Consider the following 22,017-nt stretch of genomic DNA (forward strand, 5'->3'; position numbering starts at 1 on the left):
GAGCATTCACCCAATATCTGGACAAACTGTCAAGGGTAAAATTTATTACTTTCCTGAATGCAAGCACACACTACAAATAATATGATGTTATTTATTTCTAAACTGCACTAAGTGTGCAATAATATAATAACCACAATAAAACAATGTATTATGCTGTCTCCGAATATGATGTGTTGGATGAGTAGAGACATGATAATGTAGCAGGCGGAGATAGACAACAGGCAGATAGGAGTGAAAAATCGTGTAAACACAGACTCATATCATGGGCATAATGATTATAGCTCTTTCATGAAAATGTAGCCTTGTTCCCAGCAAGATGGATTCATAGATTGCACAGGACATGAAACTCTTACCCTAGAAGTCCCTATAGAATAAGTCCTTGGCTCAGCTCCTTCTGTTTGCCTGTTACTGGCATCCACGCTTGGTGTAGTCAGGGTCTTCACCGCGTCTGTAACGCGGAAACGACAGCTGGAATGCAAATTACGGTGGATGGTATGTGTAAAAAAAGTAACCAGCGTGTTTTGTTCGTATCATGGACTTTCTCAAGGATAATACTCAGTGTGGTACAGTGGCTATAAGTATACTGTCTCTTCCGCTGATTGGTTAAGTTTTTTATATGAAATCAAACAATATAAATACGGTAGTGTTAACTACCTTAAATTCCTTTAATTAAACAATCTTTAAATAATCAAATCAATAAAGTGATCTTAAGAATACTATATTTCTCTTGCACATACAGTTGGGAGACACTGCTCACCATGGGGTATAGAGGGCGCTGTGTGAAGTTAGGCACTAAATTTGATTTTTCTGACACAAAAGTCAGTGTGTGTCTGTGAAATACTGTCAGATTGTATTATACAAAGTGTGTCTTGTATTTGTCTCTACTTTCTGCGGTGCCATCTTGTCAGAAAGAGGGACTAGTTCCAAGTCCAAAGCTGCAGGTACCACTTTGGTATCATGTTTTCTCTTTAATCCTATCTGGGGGACACTGCTACCATGAGGTTGTGAGAGTGGAGGTAGAGTTGGCACTTGACAGGTTAACTTTGTTAATGTATGAAAACTGACAAACGCGCTGTAGCTCCTCAGTCTTGGTTAAGTGCCCAAGGGAGTTGGGCTTACTTTTATGACAGCAAGAAATTATTCTATTTTCTCTTTCCTACCACTGGGGGACACTGCGACACATTGGGTATAGTAGTGGGTATGGGAGTTCAGGCACTAAAACTCTATGGTTTTTACTCCCCTCCTCTACTATGCCCCTCTTCTCCTGGAGAACTCAGGTTTTTTTTAGTGCCTTAGGAGTCGGGTCATTGGGGTATAGGCTCCTGCCTATACCCTGTTTAGTTAGATTTGTACATGTTTTTATTTTATTTTTTCTTATCAGGGTGCCCGCGGGGATCGATCCCAAGACCCAGAGGGAGTGAATAGTCCTGGACTTCCTTCACTCTGATCCCTGTGCAAGGTAAGAAGTGGCTGTGCCTTATATCTTCCTTGCACCTTCCTGCCGGCAGTTCAATCCCCTAAACACGAGCTTAAAGATATTTTATTATTTTTGTCAGCCATTAGGGCTTTGGGTGCCCATACAGTTATATAGCTTGAGGCACTCTATAATTAGATTGCGCGGGGGAGATAAGGGATCCATCTCTCCCCGCCGACGGACTGGCCGGCAGACCTCGGCAGGCTCGGTTTCGTTCCTTTCGCCCCTTCTCCCGAGCCGGAGTGGGGCTCCCAGGAGCCAGCCTCCAGCCCCTAGAGGAGGGAGCAGTAGAGGCAGGGGTGTTGCCAGAAGAGGAGCTTCAAGCCCTAGTGATAAGCCCTCGGCATGACTTCTATGACCCCACTCAGGTATGGGGGGTGGGGGCACGTCTGCTTTGCTTCAGGCGTCAGTGGTGGTCAGGTCGTGGGGGGTCGTGTCAAGAGGATACATTATAGACCTACACCATCCTCCCTCACCCAGGTTCTTGTCATCTGCGGTTCCTGGTTGCCCTCTCAGACAGCAGGCTCTTCTGAAGGCGGTAATAAAGCTTCAGGAGTCGGGTGTTATTATTCCGGTTCCGATGCAGGAAAGAGGTCAGGGGTTTTACTCCACTCTTTTTCTGGTACCCAAACCGGACGGAACTTTTCGTCCTATATTGAACCTTAAGTCCCTAAACAAACAGGTGATTGTCCAGCGGTTCAAGATGGAGTCCCTCAGCAGTCATCACGGGCATAGAACAGAGAGACTTCCTGGCTTCCATCGACATAAAGGATGCGTATCTCCATGTTCTTATATGGAGTCGCCATCATCACCTGCTTCGTTTTGCGGTTGGCCTGGACCATTTTCATTTCAGGGCCCTTCCCTTTGGCCTGGCGTCAGCTCCTCGAGTATTCACCAAGATCATGGCGAGCATACTAAGGCATAAGGGAATCACTGTAGTTCCCTATCTGGATAATCTCCTGCTGAAGGCTCCGTCAGCGGAAATATTGTCTTGTCAGGTGCAGACCACGATGGAGTTTTTGGAAGCCCATGGGAGGATCCTAAATGTTCCAAAATCGTTCCTCTTCTCACCTCAGCGCATGCGCTTTCTGGGTTTACTGTTCGACACAGTGTCACAGAGAGTCTTTCTACCTCAGGACAAGATCAGCGCCCTCCAGCGCAAAACCAGGGATCTGTTGGCTCATCCTCAGGTGTCCATGCTCAGCTGCATGAAGCTGCTGGGGACTATGGTGTCAGTGTACGAGGCGGTCCCGTTCGCACAGTTCCATTCCCATTCTCTCCAGCTGGAGATCCTTCGGAATTGGTCAGGGTCTCACGATCAGCTAGACAGGCAGATCATCCGCCTGTCGAGACCGACTCGGCTTTCTCTGACGTGGTGGTTGTCCACGAAAAATCTGTACAGGGGCCAGTCCCTCCAATCGGGCCTCTGCACCTTAGTTACCACAGACGCAAGATCCTTAAGGTTTCAGGGTCTCTGGTCTTCCCATGAAGCTGTTTTGCCAACCAATGTATTGGAGCTCAGGGCAGTTCTCAGGACCTTGATGGAGGCTCAGATGTTCCTTGTAGGGAAGCCTCTTCAGATTTAATCGGACAGTGCCACGGCCATGGCATACATAAACCATCAAGGAGGAACTCGCAGCGCGAGGGCCATGCAGGAAACAGCCAAGATCATGTTATGGGCAGAGAGCCATGTTCCTCGGATTTCGGCCGTATACATTCCAGGCGTAGAAAATTGGGAAGCCGATTTTCTGAGCAGAGGAAAAGTTCATCCAGGTGAATGGTCCCTGTGCAAGGAGACCTTTGCTCTCCTGGTTCAACGATGGGGAATGCCGGAAATAGACCTTATGGCTTCCAGGCTGAATCATCAGGTTCCCCTGTACTGCGCCAGATCCCGCGACCCTCTGGCTCAGGCCTCCGACGCCATGGCCATTCCATGGTGGTTCAGACTCGTGTATCTGTTTCCACCAATTCCATTGCTGTCGCGGGTTCTGAAGAAACTAAAGAGAGAGCGGGTTCCCGCCATCTTAGTAGCCCCTCATTGGCCTCGCAGGGCGTGGTTCTCGGACATTCTAAAAATGTCCGCCGTTTTGTCTGCCCTTGCGTCCAGACCTTCTAGTTCAGGGCCCCCTTCTTTGCCACGATTTAAATCGGCTAGCTTTGACGGCGTGGCGATTGAATCGTTAGTCCTTAAGGCAAAGGGGTTCTCGTCTTGGGTCGTTAACACCATGATCAGAGCTAGAAAGTCATCTTCCTCTGCCATATATCACAGAGTCTGGAAAGTATACATTCTCTGGTGTGAGTCGCGGGGAGTCCATACGTCCAGGTTTAGCTGCCCATGTTGTTGGACTTCTTGCAGGAGGGTCTTGATATAGGACTACGTTTGGGTTCGCTTAAAGTACAGGTGTCAGCGTTCTCAATTTATTTTCAGAGAAAGCTGGCATCTCTCAGCGAGATCCAGACCTTCTTGCAGGGGGTTCTTCATATTCAGCCACCGTTTACTCATCCGGTGGAATCCTGGGACCTAAATTTGGTGTTCAGGGCTCTTTGCCTTCCGCCATTTGAGCCTCTTCAGACGGCAGTTACACCATCTAACTTGGAAGACGGTTTTTCTCTTCGCTATTTCATCTGCTAGGAGAGTGTCGGAGCTGGCAGCTCTTTGTTGTTCTTCTCCCTTCCTGGTGTTCCACGAGGATAGGGCGGTGCTTCGCACAAAACTCTCCTTTGTTCCAAAGGTCGTCTCTAGGTTCCATTTAAATCAGGAGTTTGTAGTTTCGGCGTTCCAGCCTGGTTCACCTTCTCCTTCCACGTCTTCTGAGTCCTTGGATTATGACTTACAGTTGCTGGATGTAGTTCGGGCTCTCCGGTATTATGTAGACCGTACAGCTTCGGTTCGCAAGACAAAGGATCTCTTTGTCTTGTATAATGCAAGAAAGCGCGGCTAGCCAGCGTCTAAACAGGCTATTGCGCGGTTGATCACTTCTACCATCAGTCTGGCATATGTTCGAGCATCTAAGCCTATTCCTCATTTGTTGAGAGCGCACTCTACCAGGGCGGTTTGTGCTTCTTGGGCGGCGCGTCGATGTGCTTCGGCTGAACAGCTTTGCAAAGCGGCCACTTGGTCATCTGTTCATACCTTTGCTAAGTTCTACAGATTGCAAGCATTCGCATCCTCAGATGCGAGTTTTGGCCGAAAAGTTTTACGCGCAGCAGTTCCAGAACGTTCCCTCCCTTAGGGGCAGCTTTGTTATGTCCCCAATGTGTCGCAGTGTCCCCCAGTGGTAGGAAAGAGAAAAGAAGATTTTTACTCACTGTAAAATTAATTTCTCTTGCTCCACTGGGGGACACTGCGCTCCCTCCCTTGCTCTGTAAATAGTTTGTTATGTGAATGTTATGCCTCTATTATTTGCCCTTTTAGGGCTTCTCCTTATAGTACACTTGGTTAGTCAAAAATGAGTTCTCCAGGAGAGTTGGGGCATAGTAGAGGAGGGGAGTAAAAACCATAGAGTTTTAGTGCCTGAACTCCCATACCCACTACTATACCCCAATGTGTCGCATTGTCCCCCAGTGGAGAAAGAGAAATTCTTTTTGAGTCGCATCTTATTGGCATGACAGCTGTTATGATTGCAATGGGCTTTGATTTCATCAGGAAAGGCGGAGTTATATTTGCAATTGATAACACTCATTGTACTCTGTGAAGTTGGCATTTGTTTCTAGATATTATTGTGCTTAATAGCAGACACGATCGAGCCTATTAGAAATTATCTAGCATCAAATACTACTTCTCAGTTTACTGACTTTATTGACAATATGGATAATTTGCAGTCACACACAGTATTTTAAATCACCTATTCACTTTATGTTCACATTTTTCGCTGTTTTTACTTATTTTCATTTATAACTATAATAATAAAGATTTAAAAGATATGACCTGATAGATGTTAAATAATGTCTACTCTATGGAGGACCTGCGCATATATAATTCTTTTCTTATAATGGAACAAATATATGCTTTTAGCGTGCATATGATATTCAAACAGCTATTTTTATCTAGTATTTTAATTAGACACATATATAGTATTCTTAAGCTCATTTTATTCATTTGATTATTTAAAGATAACTAAAGGAATTTATGGTAGTGAACACTACCATTTTTAATTGTTTGATTTCAATAAAACTTATCTAATCAATGAAAGAGACAGTGTACTTATAGCCGCTGTACCACATTGAGTATTATCCTTGAGAAAGTCCATGATACGGATGAAACACGTTGGTATTTTTTACACATACCAGCCACTGTAGTTTGCATTCCAGGTGTCTTTTCCGCGTTTTTAGACCCGTTGAAGACTCCGACTACATCAAGTGTGGATGCCGATAACAGGCAACAGAAGGAGCTGAGACCAGGACTTATTCTATAGGGACTTCTAGGGTAAGAGTTTCATATCCTGTGCAAACTATGAATCCATCTGGCTGGGAACAACACTGCTTTTTCATGAAAGAGCTATAATCATTATGCCCATGATGTGAGTTTAGGTTTACGCGATTTTTCACTCCTATCTGCCTGCTGTCTATCTTCACCTGCTACATTATGACGTCTCCACTCATCCAATACATCATATATGGAGACAGCGTAATACATTGTTTTATTGTGGTTATTATATTATTGCGTCTAAGTGTAGTTTACAAATAAATTACATCATATTATTTGTAGTGTGTGCTTGCACTGGGGAAAGTAATACATTTTACCCTTGACTGTTTGTCTATGTATTGGGTGAATGGTCTTAATTCAGTGAAAGGAGGGGAAATTATAGAGAAAAATCCACTGGGCAGGGCTTAATCCCAAATATACATTATGACTGTAGAAAGAAGCTAATGTCAGTGGCCATGCTAATTAGATTTATGGACTCCAATAAACTATGTGGTAATGAACAATTTACAATGATGAACTATTTGGAATGTGTGCAGGTTTCACCGGGTATAATAAGTCTCCCTTTCATGTTAGGAACATTTTGTTTGGTGGTTGACTAAATTCAATACTGCAAGGTTTATGACATTCATTCAATGGTTATAAAACTGCTACATCACACGCCTATACACTACTGTAAGTTGTAGATTGATGGGGGTAGGGGTTAGCCCTTTGTGAACAAGATAGAGTCCAGTTTAAAATTAAATGTTTCTTAATTCATCTCTCATCTGACATCTATGGTGTTGGTTGAATTAGGGATCCTGTTTAAAGACATCATTTAAAGCTCTCTCATGGAGATGTCTGCATCCTCACATAAACTATTTGTGAAACGGCAATCATTACTGTTCATTCTTTGATGAAGGCATTATGAAAATGTGAAGGATTAAACATACCGTATTCAGATTTCTTGATAGTTATATACTCCTTACTTTTCGCTGTTGACAACCATGTGTCCAGAACTGGCGTCTTACCAACATGGATACAGCTACAAATCAAGCTTGCAGACAGCCAGTTTCAGTATTATTAGATCTCATCAGTGCAAGATAGGGATAAATGGCTTCTGCGGTGGGGCATTTTGAGATTACCGAAATATGTCACTCATTGGGGTTATAGTAAGGTGGTTGGCCAGAAGGAGCTTAAGAGAGTCCTCCACTATAAATAAGGCAGTAAGAGCCTTCTGACAACACGATGATATTGGTGAGGCGACTTAAATTTATTTGCACCATACTGAGCAATAGCACAGGGCTATTTTGCTATTGGTCCAGGTGGATGTCTCTTTTCTAGTTTATGTTAACTGGTTGGGTGTTAATAGATCCCACAAGGATTACAGGAAAACAAGCTTGGGACATGGCCTTGCACGATATGTTGGGCATGGTCTGGCGCCGCTAAAAAGATTTGCATGTTCAGGAAAGGAAAGATTACACAGGCCAGTAGAGGGCGACACATACATGCACATTTGTCTGTTCTAGATACAATTAAACAAAGAAAACATTTGAAGCTAGAGTGCCTTGAAAGCTTAAATTACAACAAATGGCAATAATGAGAGAATGTGAGAGTGGTTAGTGCTTTCATGTGAAAGTAATTGAACATAAAGGAGAGTAAAAAATCCTTTCTGACACAGATGGAAGAGAAAAGACGCAAGGAAGACGAGGAGCGTGAGCGTGTTCGACTTGAAGAAGAGAAAGAAGAAAAGCGTCTTGCTGAACAGAGGGCGAAACTTCAACAAGAATTTATTGAGGAGAGAAACAAGAAAAAACTTAAGGAGGAAGAGGTAAAGGGATTTGTCTGTGTCTTCTTTGAGGATGTTTTCTGGGTTGGGCCACTGTACAACATTCCTTGTTTTTTTTTGTGCATTGGTTAACGTTTATTTATCTTTTGGAAAATAAACATTTTCTGTTTCACAGCTAAATACATTTGCTTTTTCTTCCTAGAGTGTCATTTCTACATAGTTTAGCAATTTGTCTTTGCTGTTGGTTCTACCTATGGCAGAGGAGAAAAGTATACATTCATTCTTCATTTTTATATAGTGATCATTGTTTATAACACCAGCACAGGTAAAATTTGGCCTTATAATAAGGGTAGTGTGTTAAAGAGTGGCATTGAATAAGTTCAAATGCACTTAAGAGAATGTACCTGTTGTTATAACAGGGATGTTTAATAGAGAGAAGAGGATTTTTTTTTACTTACCATAAATTCCATTTCTCTGACTCCATTGGAGGAAGCTGTGAAACATTGGGGTATAGTAGGCAGACTAGGAGTAAGGCACTTTAGGACATAAAATTCCTCCCCTACTATGCCCCTCTCATCTGGAATCTGTTTTGGTATAACCAAGCACAGAACAGAGGGGCCAACAATGTGTAACAAGAAAACAACAACAGTGAACACCAACATCAAACAATCTGAGCAAGGGGAGGGTGCGCAGTGTCAGCCAATGGAGTCAGAGAAATGGATTTTACGGTGAGTAAAAAAATCCTCTCTCTTGCACATACAGTTGGAGGACACTGCTCACCATGGGGTGTAGAGGGCGGTGTGTGGAGTTAGGCACTAAAAAGACCTGTTTGGCCTGCTCCCATCTTCTCTGTGCTGCTCACCGAAGATATCCGTTTTTATTTTAGTGCCACTGGATTAGGCACATATTTCTTTCACTTAGATCTTATTTTATAATTTTTTCTGACTGCGGTGTCCACAGCGTGAACACCACAGCAGGGAGGGAGAGCGCATACAGCGCCTAAAGCCGCACTTTTCTCTCCAACTTAGACTGAACACTGAAATTGGCTCCCGGGCAGAAGTGATCACTCAGTCACTCAGAAAGTGACCGGGGACACAGTGCTGTACCAGTATAGCATGCGGACCGCACAGAGAGCCGCGGAAGCAGCTCCAGTCTCCCACTTCCAGCTGGGTTAAAAGGGAGCTGCAGCGGGCTCTGCCCACACCTGCGCACCACAGCATCGTTCATGACAGACAGTGGGGGGTGCCAGGTACCAAGTCGTAGGGCAGTTCACTGGCAGGGAGCTCTGGGCACACAGTTCCTACTGGTTTTTCTGTGACTGATACAGGTGCCATTTTGTTAACAGGAGGTGCTTCTAATGGGAGGAAACACTCCTTCCCGGGCTTTCCTCACAGCAGCAGCCATTTCACACTGCTCACAACCTCTGCGGTGCCTGTCACAGTTGTCCTAAGGGAAAAACTTTTCAATTCCCAGGCTGAGTAAATTTGTGTCTCATACTTTTTGCCTGCGATTGATTGTATGTTATATTTTCCTATATAGGTATAGTTCCCCCTTTCTTATATAGCGGGCATAATCGCATATAGTATATGTGTGTGTATATATATATATATATATATATATATATATATATATGTGATCTGTACTAATATTCCTTTGTACTGATATACAATAATCTGTTACTGATTTTTCTGACACCAAAGTCAGTGTGTGTGTGTGTGAAACACTATCAGACTGTATTATTCAAAGTGTGTCTTGTATTTCTTTCTCCTTTCTGCGGTGCCATCATGCCAGAAAGAGGGACTAGTTCCAAGTTCAATGCTGCCGTTATCACTTTGGTATCATATTTTTCTTGTTCAAAGTGCCAAACAAAATTACCTTGTGGACGGTCAGACCCGGATGCTCTATGCGTGACTTGCGAGGCTGAGGACCTGGGCCAGCACTCATCTGGGCAGGCCTCCGGCGTAGCAGAGCCAGCCTAGGCTAGGGAACTGGCAGTCTCTATTATGGAGCTCAAGCGGGATCTCATGCTAGACATTTCTGAGGAAGAACAGGTGTCCTCACGAGTATCCATGTTTAAACGGAAAAAAAATAAAAAAATTATTTTCCATCCTCCCCACAATTGTCAGAGATTTGGCAAGAGGCCAGAATGAAACCTGATAGTAAATATCTGAATCCAAGAAGGTTTCGCCTAATTTATCCATTTCCAGACTTTCATGGAAAAATCACCCCAGCGTGGATGCTCCCATTGCGCATTTAGCAAAATCCACCATTATTTCACTACTCAGTTCTGCTAACTTAAAAGATGTCACTGATAGAAAATGTGAGGGCATCCTGAAATCCATATATTTGACTTCAGGGGCTTCCCTACGTCCCATAATGGCGGCAGCATGGGTTATAAAAGCGTTTAAAAGTGAGCCTCTTTCCCCAGTGATGGCCTTCAGTTGGGTGTTCCTAGAGCTGAACTGTCTTTCTTGGCCGACCACATTTATGAGGCTGCCGAATTTTTGGGAGATGCAGTACTTGACGCAGGTCAGGGATTATCCTGGACCTCCTCCCTGGCAGTGGTGGCTAGATGTACACTGTGGTTGCAATTGTGGGAGGCCGATGCTGAATCCAAAACAGCTTTGGAGGCATTACCATATAATTTCTCAGCATTATTTGATCCACCCTTAGAAAAATTAATCTCTCAGGCCACTTGGGGAAAAAATGCGTTTCTGCCAGTGACTGCTCCCAAGAAAAAAAGGTAGGCGTTTTCGCTCCTTTTGTTTTGCAGGCAGATCCAGAGGCACCCCCACCAGAGGTCATTCCGCACAGCGAGGTAGGCAAGCTTGTACAGGGCGGCGCCCAAATCCAACAGACAAGCAATCTGCATGACTCCTCCCCCCCCTTTCGGAAGTACGGTGGTGAGTGCCTGTCTCCTGATGCTTCAATAACGATGGTACAGTCCTACCACAGACACCTGGGTAAAAGGAATAGTTTGCAGGGGTTGTAAAATAGACCTTTTGGGACCGCCCCCGTGGCGTTTCATGGTTACTCTCTCCATCCGCGAGAAGGAGCCATGAGGGTGGCCCTTCAAAAAGCTATTCTCTCCCTGTTGGGGTCAGGGGTAATTGTACCAGTCCCAAAAGTACATCGGGGATTGGGGTTTTACTCGCATCTCTTCCTGGTACAAAAATCAGACCTGTCATACCATCCCATTCTAAACTTAGTCATGGCAGTGATGGCTGCAATCTTACATCAGCAAGGAGTAACAGTCCTTCCGTACTGGATGATCTACCTATCAAGGCAGATGCGGCGTCTCGGCTGAGGTCCCATCTGCATCTGACTGCACAGACCTTACAGTCTCACGACTGGATTATAAACTTCAAAAAATACAGTCTGATACCCACTCAACGCATGGTTTTCCTGGGTCTTTTGCTCGACACCAGTTGCCAAAGAGTCTTTTTGCCTCCAGAAAAAAAATCTGTACCATGTAACAACAGGTAAAAGCTCTGTTCTCCCCGAAGTGTGTATCCATCCTTCAGTGCATGAAGATGATGGGACGCATAGTGTCATGCTTCGAGGCGGTTCAATTTGTGAGATTTCCATACCCGCCTTTTCCAGCAAGAGCTCCTTTCGAAGTGAAACAGGTCGAATCCTTATTCAGAAGCCCAGTTCCTTCACCTGTCACCGAGAACCCGCCTGTCCTTGTTGTGGTGGACGCAAGCAGGGAATCTCAATCAGGGAAGACCATTTTCAGTATGGGATTGGATCGTTGTGACAATGGATGCCAGTCTGTCAGGCTGGGGGGCGGTGACATTGAATCTCCGACTGCATGGCCTCTGGTCCACGGAGGAGAAAAAGTTACCCATCAATGTACTAGAGTTAAGGGCCGTTTTCAAGCCGTTGGTCCATGCACAGTCCCTATTGAAAAACAGATCCATTCGGATTCAATCCGACAATGCCACAGCTGTGGCATATATCAACTACCAAGGGGGAGCCAAAAGTCTTCTGGCCATGAAGGAGGTGACCAAGATTATGGTGTGGGCGTAACAGTGGATTCCTGTCATCTTAGCGATATTCATACCAGGAGTGGACAACTGGGAAGCAGATTACCTGAGTCGCCATGCCATTCACTCGGGAGAGTGGTCCCTCCACCCAGAGATTTTCTCACTGATTGTGCAAAGGTGGGGTCAGCTGGAGGTGGACATGATGGCCTCTCGGTTGAATTGCAAGGTCACCAAGTATTGTGCAAGGTCACGGGATTCCCAAGCGTACCAAGTGGATTTTTTCCAGCACGGTTGGCTTTGACTGCCTGGAGGTTGAAATCTTAATCCTCCGACGTAAGGGTCTCTCGGATAGGGTCATTCAAACAATGATGAAGGATAGAAAACCAGCATCTTCCAGAAATTATCATTGTGTCTGGAAGACATATATAGGTTGGTGTGAGCAGAAAAGTGTGTCAACCTCTTCCGTTTAGCCACAGTAGCATTCCTTCAGGATGGTTTGGATAAGAGCTTGCGGCTGGCATCCCTTAAGGTACAGGTGTCGGCCCTGTTAATTTATTTTCAGAGGCGTTTAGCTCTGCTGACAGAGGTACAGACTTTTCTCCAGGGGGTCTTGCATGTTCAGCCACCCTTTGTTCCTTCGGTGACTCCTTGGGACCTAAACTTGGTTCTATCTGTGTTGCAGAAACCGCCGTTTTTTAATCGCTGGAATCAATTTCCTTCAAGCTTTTCACTTGTAAAGTTGCTTTTTTGTTAGCAATTTCTTCGGCAAGACGTGTGTCAGAATTAGCTGCACTCTCCTGCAGTGCTCCCTTCTTGTTTTCTTATGATGACATGGCTGTCTTGAGGACTCTACCTTCCTTTCATCCAAAAGTTGTATCCAAATTTCATATAAACCAGGATATAGTGATCCCGACGTTGTCTAGAGATTCTTCATCTAACAGTCTGGGCTTTCTGACGGAATTGGATGTGGTCAGAGCCTTAACTATGTGGATCGCTCGTCTTTAGTTCGCAAGACAGTCTCTTGGTTCTGTATGATACTCGAAAACATGGTTAGCCAGCCATGAAGCAAACTATAGCCAGATGGATAACGGCTACTATTAGGCAGGCCTATGTTTCTCAGAGGTCTCCGGTTCCTGTGGGCCTCATGGCTCACTCCACTAGGTCGGTTGGTACTTCCTGGGCAGCTGGGCATGGGTCTTCAGTCGAGCAGGTTTTGGGTAGCCACATGGCAGTCTGTCCACACATTTACTAAATGTTATCGCTTTCATGTCTTTGCCTCCAAAGATACCAGTTTTGGCCCAAAAATATTGCGCACAGCTCAGGCTGCATGTTCCCACCCATAAGGGGCAGCTTTGGAACGTCCCCATGGAGAGCAGTGTTCCCCAACTGTATGTGCAAGCGAAAGCAACGTTTTTGTACTTGCTGTAAAATGTCTTTATCTTATCACAGTTGGGGGACACTGCGATCCCACCCTTGTTTGTTGTTTGTAACGGTTCATGAGTGTTCTGTTGATTGTATTGCACCTCTCTTGTGGCTTTGTAAGATAAATAACTGATATCTACGGTGAGCGGGGGCATATAGGGGATGGGAGCAGGCCCAACAGGTCTTTTTAGTGCCTAACTCCACACAACACCCTCTATGCCCCATGGTGAGCAGTGTCCCCCAACTGTGTTGAGAGAAACATTCTACGGTAAGTACAAAAATTTTGTTTTTCTCTTTCCTGCTCGTAACACCTTGCGCCCAAAGCCTTGCAACTTGTAGAAGCTTGAGAAAGTGTGGACAGATGGTCACGTCGCTGCCCAGCACAGCTTCTTGGCTGCCGGCCACAAAGCAGTAACAGCACTGGTGGATTGAGCTTTCAAACCCACCAGCACAGGCCGACCACACCATCATATGTGAGGAAAGCCCAGTGTCTGCACACCTTACTGCAAGGACCCAAAAATAAAAAGTAAAATATCAATTCGAAGTCGCGGCAGAGCCTCACATGATAAGACTTTGCTGGATATTAGGGCACAAAAACATTACTTAAAGAGGTGCTAGCAAAAGTCAGCTATGTTTTAGATATGGTAATACCTGTAAAGGCGTACATCACATTTGGATTAGTCCGTCACAATTGAATTCTTCTCACATATAAGGGGAAAACACAAAAGTTGCTTTCTTTGCTCCCAAAGCTAAATCACAGTCATTCAGCTGACAGGAATCAAACTTTATGCGTGTAGAAGAACAGCAGAGAGGTGGGGCCAATAGAGCCACCATATTTAGTGTGTCTGGTCTGTGTGTGGCTAAACGGATTAATAGTGCATTGATTCTAACACAGGAAGTACAGTGTGCCTACATAGAAAAAAACCCAATATAGAGGTGTCCTATATAAACAATATCCTTAAATTAAAAGTAACTTAACAAATACAGTATTCATTTTATTTATATCGAGCATAAAATTCTATGCTATGAAAACAAAATGATGTGATAGTGTTTTATGGATATATAGTTATCCCATTTTATTACAAATTGTTGTCTGTTGTTTCTAAAATGGTTATTGTTTCATTGTGATTGTCTACCTTAAATTGTGATTATTTTATTTTAAAAGTACCAACATATTCTACATATTTCTGTGAGCTTACGATCTAATAGCATTACTATACCGTTTTAGCAACATCAACAAAATGAGGAGCTGGTGCGCCAGGCTGAAGAGAGACGTAAAGCAGCTGAAAGAAGGCGGAAAGAGGAGGAAGCAAAACAGGATGAGGAGCTGAAACGGTTTTATGAGAAGGAGAGAGCAGTTCCTGTGACTGAGGAACCAGAGAGGGTGGGTAATAACATGAATGAGTGCTGGTTTCTGTCTCCTCTGGCTGTAAGACCATCCCTCCCATTACTACCATTCTATGTAAGACAAGTATAGGGAAAGAGGAGAGATTCTGCAGTCAGTTATTGTACATCTGGATCCTGGGAAAATCATATGGTCTGTTCTGTAATGTGAAAATAAATATGGAATTAGAAATGGAAATTATATAGGCAGATTGTCTTTTTTTTTCCTCTGAAGATCACCGATTCCCTTAACTGTGTCCCAGATATTCCAGAGCAATAAAAGCACAGGTGGATTACTTTGAGGGGGTTTACTCATATGTACAGTAACTTCAAAGAGACAAAGGAAATGTTGCCATCAAAATGTAATGTTGTTTTGTTTTCATACACCATCATTTAAAAAAGAAAACATTAATTCATGTTCTCTTGACACCAGTCGTGCTTTCCAAGGAGATGACCGTTCCGATTTGCCCAGTTGCCATCTGCTGGCGCTATAAGTAGGTCACTCTTGGGAATAGGGATGTCACTGCATCACCTGGCAGCCATGTGAACTTGTTCCTGGCCATTAGGTCACTGTGGCACAATGTTTTATGTAGAACATTTTGCTGGTCCGACCAGAGCTACACGTCCACATGTAGCTGTATTTATTCACCTCTGCATAGTAGTAATTGCTTGTACTTTCTTATTGCAGCCTGCAAGACCGATGTCCCCGGTGATTCCGACATTACAACAAAAGCCCTTTTCACGTATACAGCGACCACTGACTTCAGAGAGTGAAGTAACCATCGAATCACAGGTACGTGTTATGAAGCTTTCATTCCATGAATAATTATTTCTTGTTACTTACCGAGCTTGCAGCTTGGGTTAGAGGAACATTGCAGAGCCAAGTAAAGAGGGTGAGTGGTCAAAATGTTGTCAGTTTAATTTGTTAAAGTATAAAATGACTTGTATTGAGTGGACGACACCTAGTTCCTGCTGTCCAGTCATTGTGTAATTGGCATCTGTGATATGAGAGGAACGTTATATCTGGTGCTGTTTGATCTCTGGAACAGGATGAGCCACAGTCCCGGGCAGTCTCTCCACCAGTTCCTGCCAGGAGGAATCAGCTAAGAGCTAATGGTAAGTAATACTTAACATTCCTAAGAGAGGCAGCTTGCAGTCTGCAAATGGAAGGTAATATGTTATGTTGGGATGTGTTTGTTTATTAGTGGCATTAAATATGTCTAATCATCTGTACTTATAGCTTTCTAAATGGTGTTTAATGATATTACTAAACATGAACTATACGTTGGGACATCTCTTTAGTGTTCATTACACAAAACATATGTATTATCAGTAGAATATGCCCTTTATTGCTAACTGTGAACACTGAGCATATTGGTATTATTAATTAAAGATTCCCCTGACTTTGTGAAATAAAAACCTGTTGGCCTCTGAATGCTCTATTTTGGGATAACAATCGGCATATTTTGTTAGTAGCAGATTTAGAATGTGTGTAGTTATTGTATTGTGATGTTTTACCGTCAGATGATAGGAAGAATGTGATCAGTGAGCTGTCTGAACTGCGGAAGCAGCTGCGAAGCGAGCAGAGACGGTTAGAGGGTCGCTTACAGGACGCAGACAGAGAAGAATCATTGCCTTCTATGAGCGGGTACATACGCGTATATGTGTGTGTATCAGTCAAATCATACAATGCCACTATACCACTTCAACTGATATAAATGTAGGTGATTATTATCCACATAATGATGTTTCTCCATCAGCCTCCTTGGTTATTTCTCCTCCCCCAGCTTATCACCCCTTCCAGCAGGGAATAGATTGTTCTGATCTCCCATTGGTTTGATGACCCTTATTTACATTGGTCAGAATGTGGCAGATCTCTCCTTCTGTCATAGGATAATTCACACAATGGTGTATCTCCTTTGTATGGACCCAAGCCATCCGTTATCCAGCTAGAATACAAAGACTGGTTGGCCTGTAGTTAAATGGTGCAACCCTATTCTTTCTGCATAAATGCTTTATTTTAAGCTGATAAAAGGAAAATGCACATATTTCACATGTAATTGAATTCAATTGGCCGGCCTGTGCACTATTACCGTTGTTATGGTAATTGTGCGCGTATTTACCGTTAGTACGGTAGTTTTAACGCTGGCTTTTTGCTCGCAGCTCCCTGAGTTGCGAGCAGAAAGGCGGGTTAATATTACCGTAATAATGGTAATACGGTTAACGCGGCGGTACTTTGGGGAGAATTGAATTCCCCCAAGTTATTACAACAGATTTTATATACCAACCGGTCAGGAAAACAAATGAAGATTAGTTGACAATTAGTATTTTTTTGTTACATAAAATGTCATATTTAGTAATATTTGTAGCATTGATTTGGATGCTGTTATAAATTCAGCAGGAAAAGGGAGAAGAATTCAGCGGATGTCTTTGAGCTGGCCAGACAACGGCTACAAGCTACTGTAAGAAGACCCTCATTAGGAGGCCAGGATAGTGTCAACATGCAGAACATCAGAGAATTCAACGACCTCAAGTACAGGGGTAAGTGTCAGTCACTGATACAGACCTGACTGTTGTGCTCAAGTAGGGAAGACCTAGTGATTCCATTATGAATAATGCCTTGTACACAGTGCTGCAAATCTCTTATTGCCTGGAATGTATTTACCGATAGTTACTGGAATATTGTCCTCCTTAGTTGAACCATCTCTGACAGCTATTACAGCCAGGAGTCATCATGGATAAGTCTCTTTAAACGTTGAACCCCAATATGAAACAATATTTGCCCATTCCTCTTTGTGAAAATTAATCAAGCTGGATAATCATAGGGGAGCATCAATGGACAGCACGTTTGAGGTGCCAAGGATTTTAATGAGATTCAGTACTCTGAGCCACTCAAGGACATCTGTTTTCTTCCTTCTAAATCACTCCAGTGATTCTTTTACTGTGTGCTTCCCATCATTGTCCTGCTGATAGACAGACATCCTCCCCAGTTTCAGAGGCCAGCAGGTTCTGTCCAGTGTTTGTCTATAGTGTGCACCATTCATCCTTCCATTACAAGATTGCCAGCCACTGCCACATCTCTGCAGTATCTTCTACATGGTATTTACAGATTCTTTGCAGGCAAGAAAAGTGCATTTTTCATAATTTGTTGCCACCAATTCTGAATTTGAAATTGAGACCACTGTAAAGGCATTGAACTCTGAGATCTCAGTGCAGTCCATGTGCAGCAGCCTAGGTGGGACCACCCTCTACTCCCAAAACTTAGTTGCCAAACAAGAATGAGCTACAGAAGTCAGTGACTGCGCTGAAAGATAACATACCAAATCTCAAAAGCGTACCACAAACATGGGAAATGGAGAAACATTTATGGAAGGGTCATACAGAACAAGTCCAGACTGGAAACATCTATTTCTCTTACCTCCACCTGGGGGACCCTGCTTACCATGGGGTTGTATGAGTGAACTTGGAGTAGGCACTCAAATAGTTGACTTTCCTGCTGACAGGCTATATCCCCTCTGCAACCCCATGTGAACTTCAATGTATGTTTGAGTGCCAGAGGAATAGGACCTCTGGCGTGCTGTGCTGCAGCCATTTCCTTTTTAAATATGACTATCGTTTTAGAAGGTTTATGTGCTATTGTCAGCACATACATAGTTTAGGTTTTTCAGCTTGATATACCGGAGCGCAGCTGCAACGACAAGAGGAGGCTTCTGCATGGATGTTTCTGGTAACAGCACAGAGTAAGGAGACTGCTGTTACCCTGGGCCATTCAGACATCGGCGCTGCCTTCTGCGACTCTGTGTGCCGGGCACCATTTTGGAATATACCAAGTCCCTGCTGGAATGAAGGGGGGCACTTGGCTCGGACCAAAAAACGGAGCAGGTGCTATTGGAAAACCTATAGCTATAGATAAAAGGCCAGCGGGGTTATGCTAACAAAAGCCTGCATTTGGCCTGTATGCTCAGGCTGCTTGAGAGTGGAGGGAGCGATTGAAAAGGAACTCCCTGTTTGTTGCAACAAGTTGGTATGTTCCAACCCAGGAAATACAAGGGAGGCACCTATCTACAATCAGGGGACTGGAGAAAAGGCTGCAATTCAGAGACCAGCTCCTCTCCTCTCCAATTGTTTGAACCGGTTCTTGGCCAACAGGAGGCTAAGTACCTTTTTCTAGCATTTTTTTCACACTGTGCACAGTATTGTTATAGTGGATATATGTATGCTGTTGCTTGGAGTAAACAATGTGCCACATAAATCACAATTTATGTGCCTAGATATGCTATAGGAGTATAGGCTGAAACCTAGGTGCATGTATATATACTTATTTATTTGGTTGGGAGGTACTGTGGTGTATGTCATAGACAAAACAGTATCCTCTAAGAAAGTTATTTTTCTTTCCTTTTCTGAAAAAAAAAAAGCACACCTCACAATTATCCCTGGATGTGGCGGCTATATTCTGCCTTTATTGCTAGACAGGTGGCAGATAATAGGGGCAAATGATTACCTTGTTATATGTCAGACAAGGGAAAAGCTTCCCAGTGGGATGTATGTATGCTATTGTTTCGGAGTAAACTTTGTGCCACATAAACACATTTTGTACCTAGGTTTGCTAAAATACAGAGTATAGCTGGGACATATGTGCATGGGTGTATGTATGTATGTATAAGTATTGGTGAGGGGCCAGACCATTAAGGACAGGTCCTCTGTGGCCAGCGGTCATTTCCAGAGAGGTAGAGCCCTATTCTTTACAAAGCATCCAGACTCCAGGCTCCCGGGCAAACCGGCAGCCTGATGGACCCTTCCCCTCTCCAGGACCGCAGGGGAAGGGGGACGCCTGCTGTGGTTCAGAATTCTTGGAGCGGCGTCCTTCCAGAACTTGAAGAGAGGGGGTGATCATTCAGGAGGTCAGCATAGCTGTTATTCTAGGGTTGCCCCCCCTCCCCCCCCCCTCGTGTTCTTTTCACAAACGATGACACTAAATTGAAGCCAGGCTGTCACTTTACTTTCTTCAGCAGAAGTCATCTGCCGGAATATGACCAGGAGAAGGTTCCTTTCCACTCCATTAGCCCCTTAGACCTCTCCTCAAGAGATGGCTGGGCATGAAAGTTTACACTCTTCAGATACAAATTGTTTGGGGTGGGGGGGGGGGGGGGCTAGTCTTGCTACTTCCTGCAGTGCACCTTGAGAAGGCAGAGGGACTTTCCGTCCCTCACAGAGCCCCAGAAGTTGCTGGACTTTCTAGGGCAGCTTCTGGTGAGCCTGAGGGTTCCCGATTGTCCCGACACATCTGGTCCACAGACAATCCAAGCAGGGTAGCAGTTCCAAGAAGGTTTTTGCTCCGTTGAGCCGACCTGTTATGGCAGAGCCTGGTTCTTTCCTCCAGGGTGATACACACCATGCTGCGAGCCAGGAGACCGACCTCAGTCTGTATTTACTACAGAGTGTGGCATACCTACATTAAGTGGTGCAAACGAAGACTCTGCCTCTCGACTATCTTTTTCCAACTGAGAATAGCTGATATTCCAGGAGTAAGAACCTTCCTTCAAGGGGTCCTGCATATACAGCCCCTTATGTTACGCCTATGGCTCCCAGGGACCTAAACTTGGTTCTGCCCATGTTTCAGAGGGTCCCCCTTTGAACCAATGGGTTTAACAGAGCGTGGCTGGCCGGCTTCTAAGCAGACCATCGTTTGGCGAATTACATCCACAATCAGGCAGACCTACGTCAGTTCTGATCGGCCTGCGCCTAGTCGTATTGCTGCCCATTCCACCCGCTCATTGGGGCTTTTTGGGCTGCGTATAACTGGGTCTCGGCATATCAGCTCTGCCGGGTGGCCACCTGGTCCTCTGTCCAAACCTTCACTAGGTTTTATCAATTTAATGTGTTTATGTCCCTGGACGCCAGTTTAGGCCACACATTGTCGTGGACCGGACTGTTAGAGCGGTCCCTCCCTTAGGGGGCCGCTTTGGTACGTCACTATGGTAAGCAGGGTCCCTCAGGTGGAGGTAAGAGAAAAGAGGGTTTTATACTCGCATTAAATCCATTTCTCTGAGTCCATCTGGGGGACACTGCGTTCCCTTCCTTCTGCTCTTCTGTGGTTATTCTTTTCTTGTTGGGGTTCCCTTCCTTCAGGCTTTTGTATTACATACTGAAGTTCACACGGGGTTGCAGAGGGGATATAGCCTGTCAGCTGGCAGGAAAGTTAACTATTTGAGTGTCTACTACAAGTTCACTCATACCCCATGGTAAACAGTGTCCCCCAGATGGACTCAGAGAAATGGATTTAACGTGAGTTTAATATCCTCTTTTTTTCAAGGCTCTGTATATGTTGAAACTTGAGCTCTTGTTACGTTGATAAGAGCAGGTGTCTGACGTTAGTTTGTACTCATGAAATTTATCCCGAGTTTAAATATAATCCATTCGGTTTTGTGTGACCTGAATTTAATTTCTCTGAACTCCAAAGATAACTTTATATCAGGTCTTTGTTCTTGGAATAAAATAACTTTTCTGTTCCCCTGAAACAGACACAGATACTCGTGAGGGCGTGAGATACATGTATCCTGATCCTCCGAAGGACAATCATACACTAGAGATCCAGCAGCAGGCATTGCTGAGGGAGCAGCTGAGAAACTTGAATAGGATGAAAAGGAGAACTGTGGTTCCAGATGGTAAGAAGGGGTCTTTCTTTTCTATATAATATATGAACCGTATAAGGCACTGATGCCATTTTACAATCTTTGATAATCAAGTTGTCTGTAGACTTATATTGACAAGATTGTGTGCTGCCCGCAGCAACCATTTAGCTTCTGTCTCTGCAGCGCTATCTACACTGTGTTTGGTTACAGTTGTGTTTGTCACACCTCTTAGAGTCTTCGGAGTAAATCCAGCACGATGGTGGAACTTTGGAGAAGGGGGGGATTTAAAATGGGTGGACAGATAGGAATTGGGAGGGGGCATCTCCTAACTGCAATTTAATAATAGAGCTGGGCAGTATTTGTGTGCTGTATGCAGAAGCAGCCAGTATTTCCCTGCATACACATGAAAGTAAATGGCATTTGCATCCCTAACATTACAACATGGTTTGTCCAGGTGCAGATTTGCCCCGTTTAGCTGGGTTTGCTCCTTAAATATGGCTAATACGCTATTTCAAACATGCATGTAATTTTGCCAAGCAGCAATTGTAGTTAGTAGCGAAGCATATTTTAATGCATTTAGAGTATTATGTGGTTGCTGAATTCAAAAATAAAAGTTTTGTTTTTTTAATTGGCTCTAGTTCTTGATATAATGGATACACTCAATTAATAGGGAATTCAGTTGTCGAGAAAGTTTTGAGGTTTTGAGTAACCACAAAGCAGACAATTATGAAGAACTGGTCCAAAACATGCTCACAAACTGGAATGTGGTTACGAATATGAGCATAAAGGTACAATGTATCCATAGCCACTTACACAGATTTCCAGATAATCTTGGTGATTTTAATGAAGAACAAGGGGAGAGGTTTCATCAAGATATAAAAGTGACAGAGGAAAGGTATCCAGGCATATGGAACAGACACATGTTA

At 44.1% G+C, this 22,017-nt stretch overlaps 1 protein-coding gene across 4 annotated transcripts in view; it reads left to right on the forward strand.

The window, feature by feature from the left end:
• Positions 1-22,017, forward strand: part of CSPP1 (centrosome and spindle pole associated protein 1) — a 98,526-nt gene that overhangs the window by 65,712 nt on the left and 10,797 nt on the right. For 3 of the 4 annotated variants that reach the window (XM_075213608.1, XM_075213611.1, XM_075213610.1), the window contains 7 exons: positions 7,558-7,707; positions 14,305-14,460; positions 15,148-15,252; positions 15,509-15,575; positions 15,984-16,107; positions 16,858-17,000; positions 20,981-21,124. In XM_075213608.1, coding sequence (XP_075069709.1) covers positions 7,558-7,707; positions 14,305-14,460; positions 15,148-15,252; positions 15,509-15,575; positions 15,984-16,107; positions 16,858-17,000; positions 20,981-21,124 — 889 coding nt within the window. The remainder of the gene's footprint in view (positions 1-7,557; positions 7,708-14,304; positions 14,461-15,147; positions 15,253-15,508; positions 15,576-15,983; positions 16,108-16,857; positions 17,001-20,980; positions 21,125-22,017) is intronic. The other variant, XM_075213609.1, reaches the window with a different exon arrangement.

This window comes from Mixophyes fleayi, chromosome 5, assembly GCF_038048845.1.
Source record: "Mixophyes fleayi isolate aMixFle1 chromosome 5, aMixFle1.hap1, whole genome shotgun sequence".
Classification (NCBI taxonomy): domain Eukaryota; kingdom Metazoa; phylum Chordata; class Amphibia; order Anura; family Limnodynastidae; genus Mixophyes; species Mixophyes fleayi.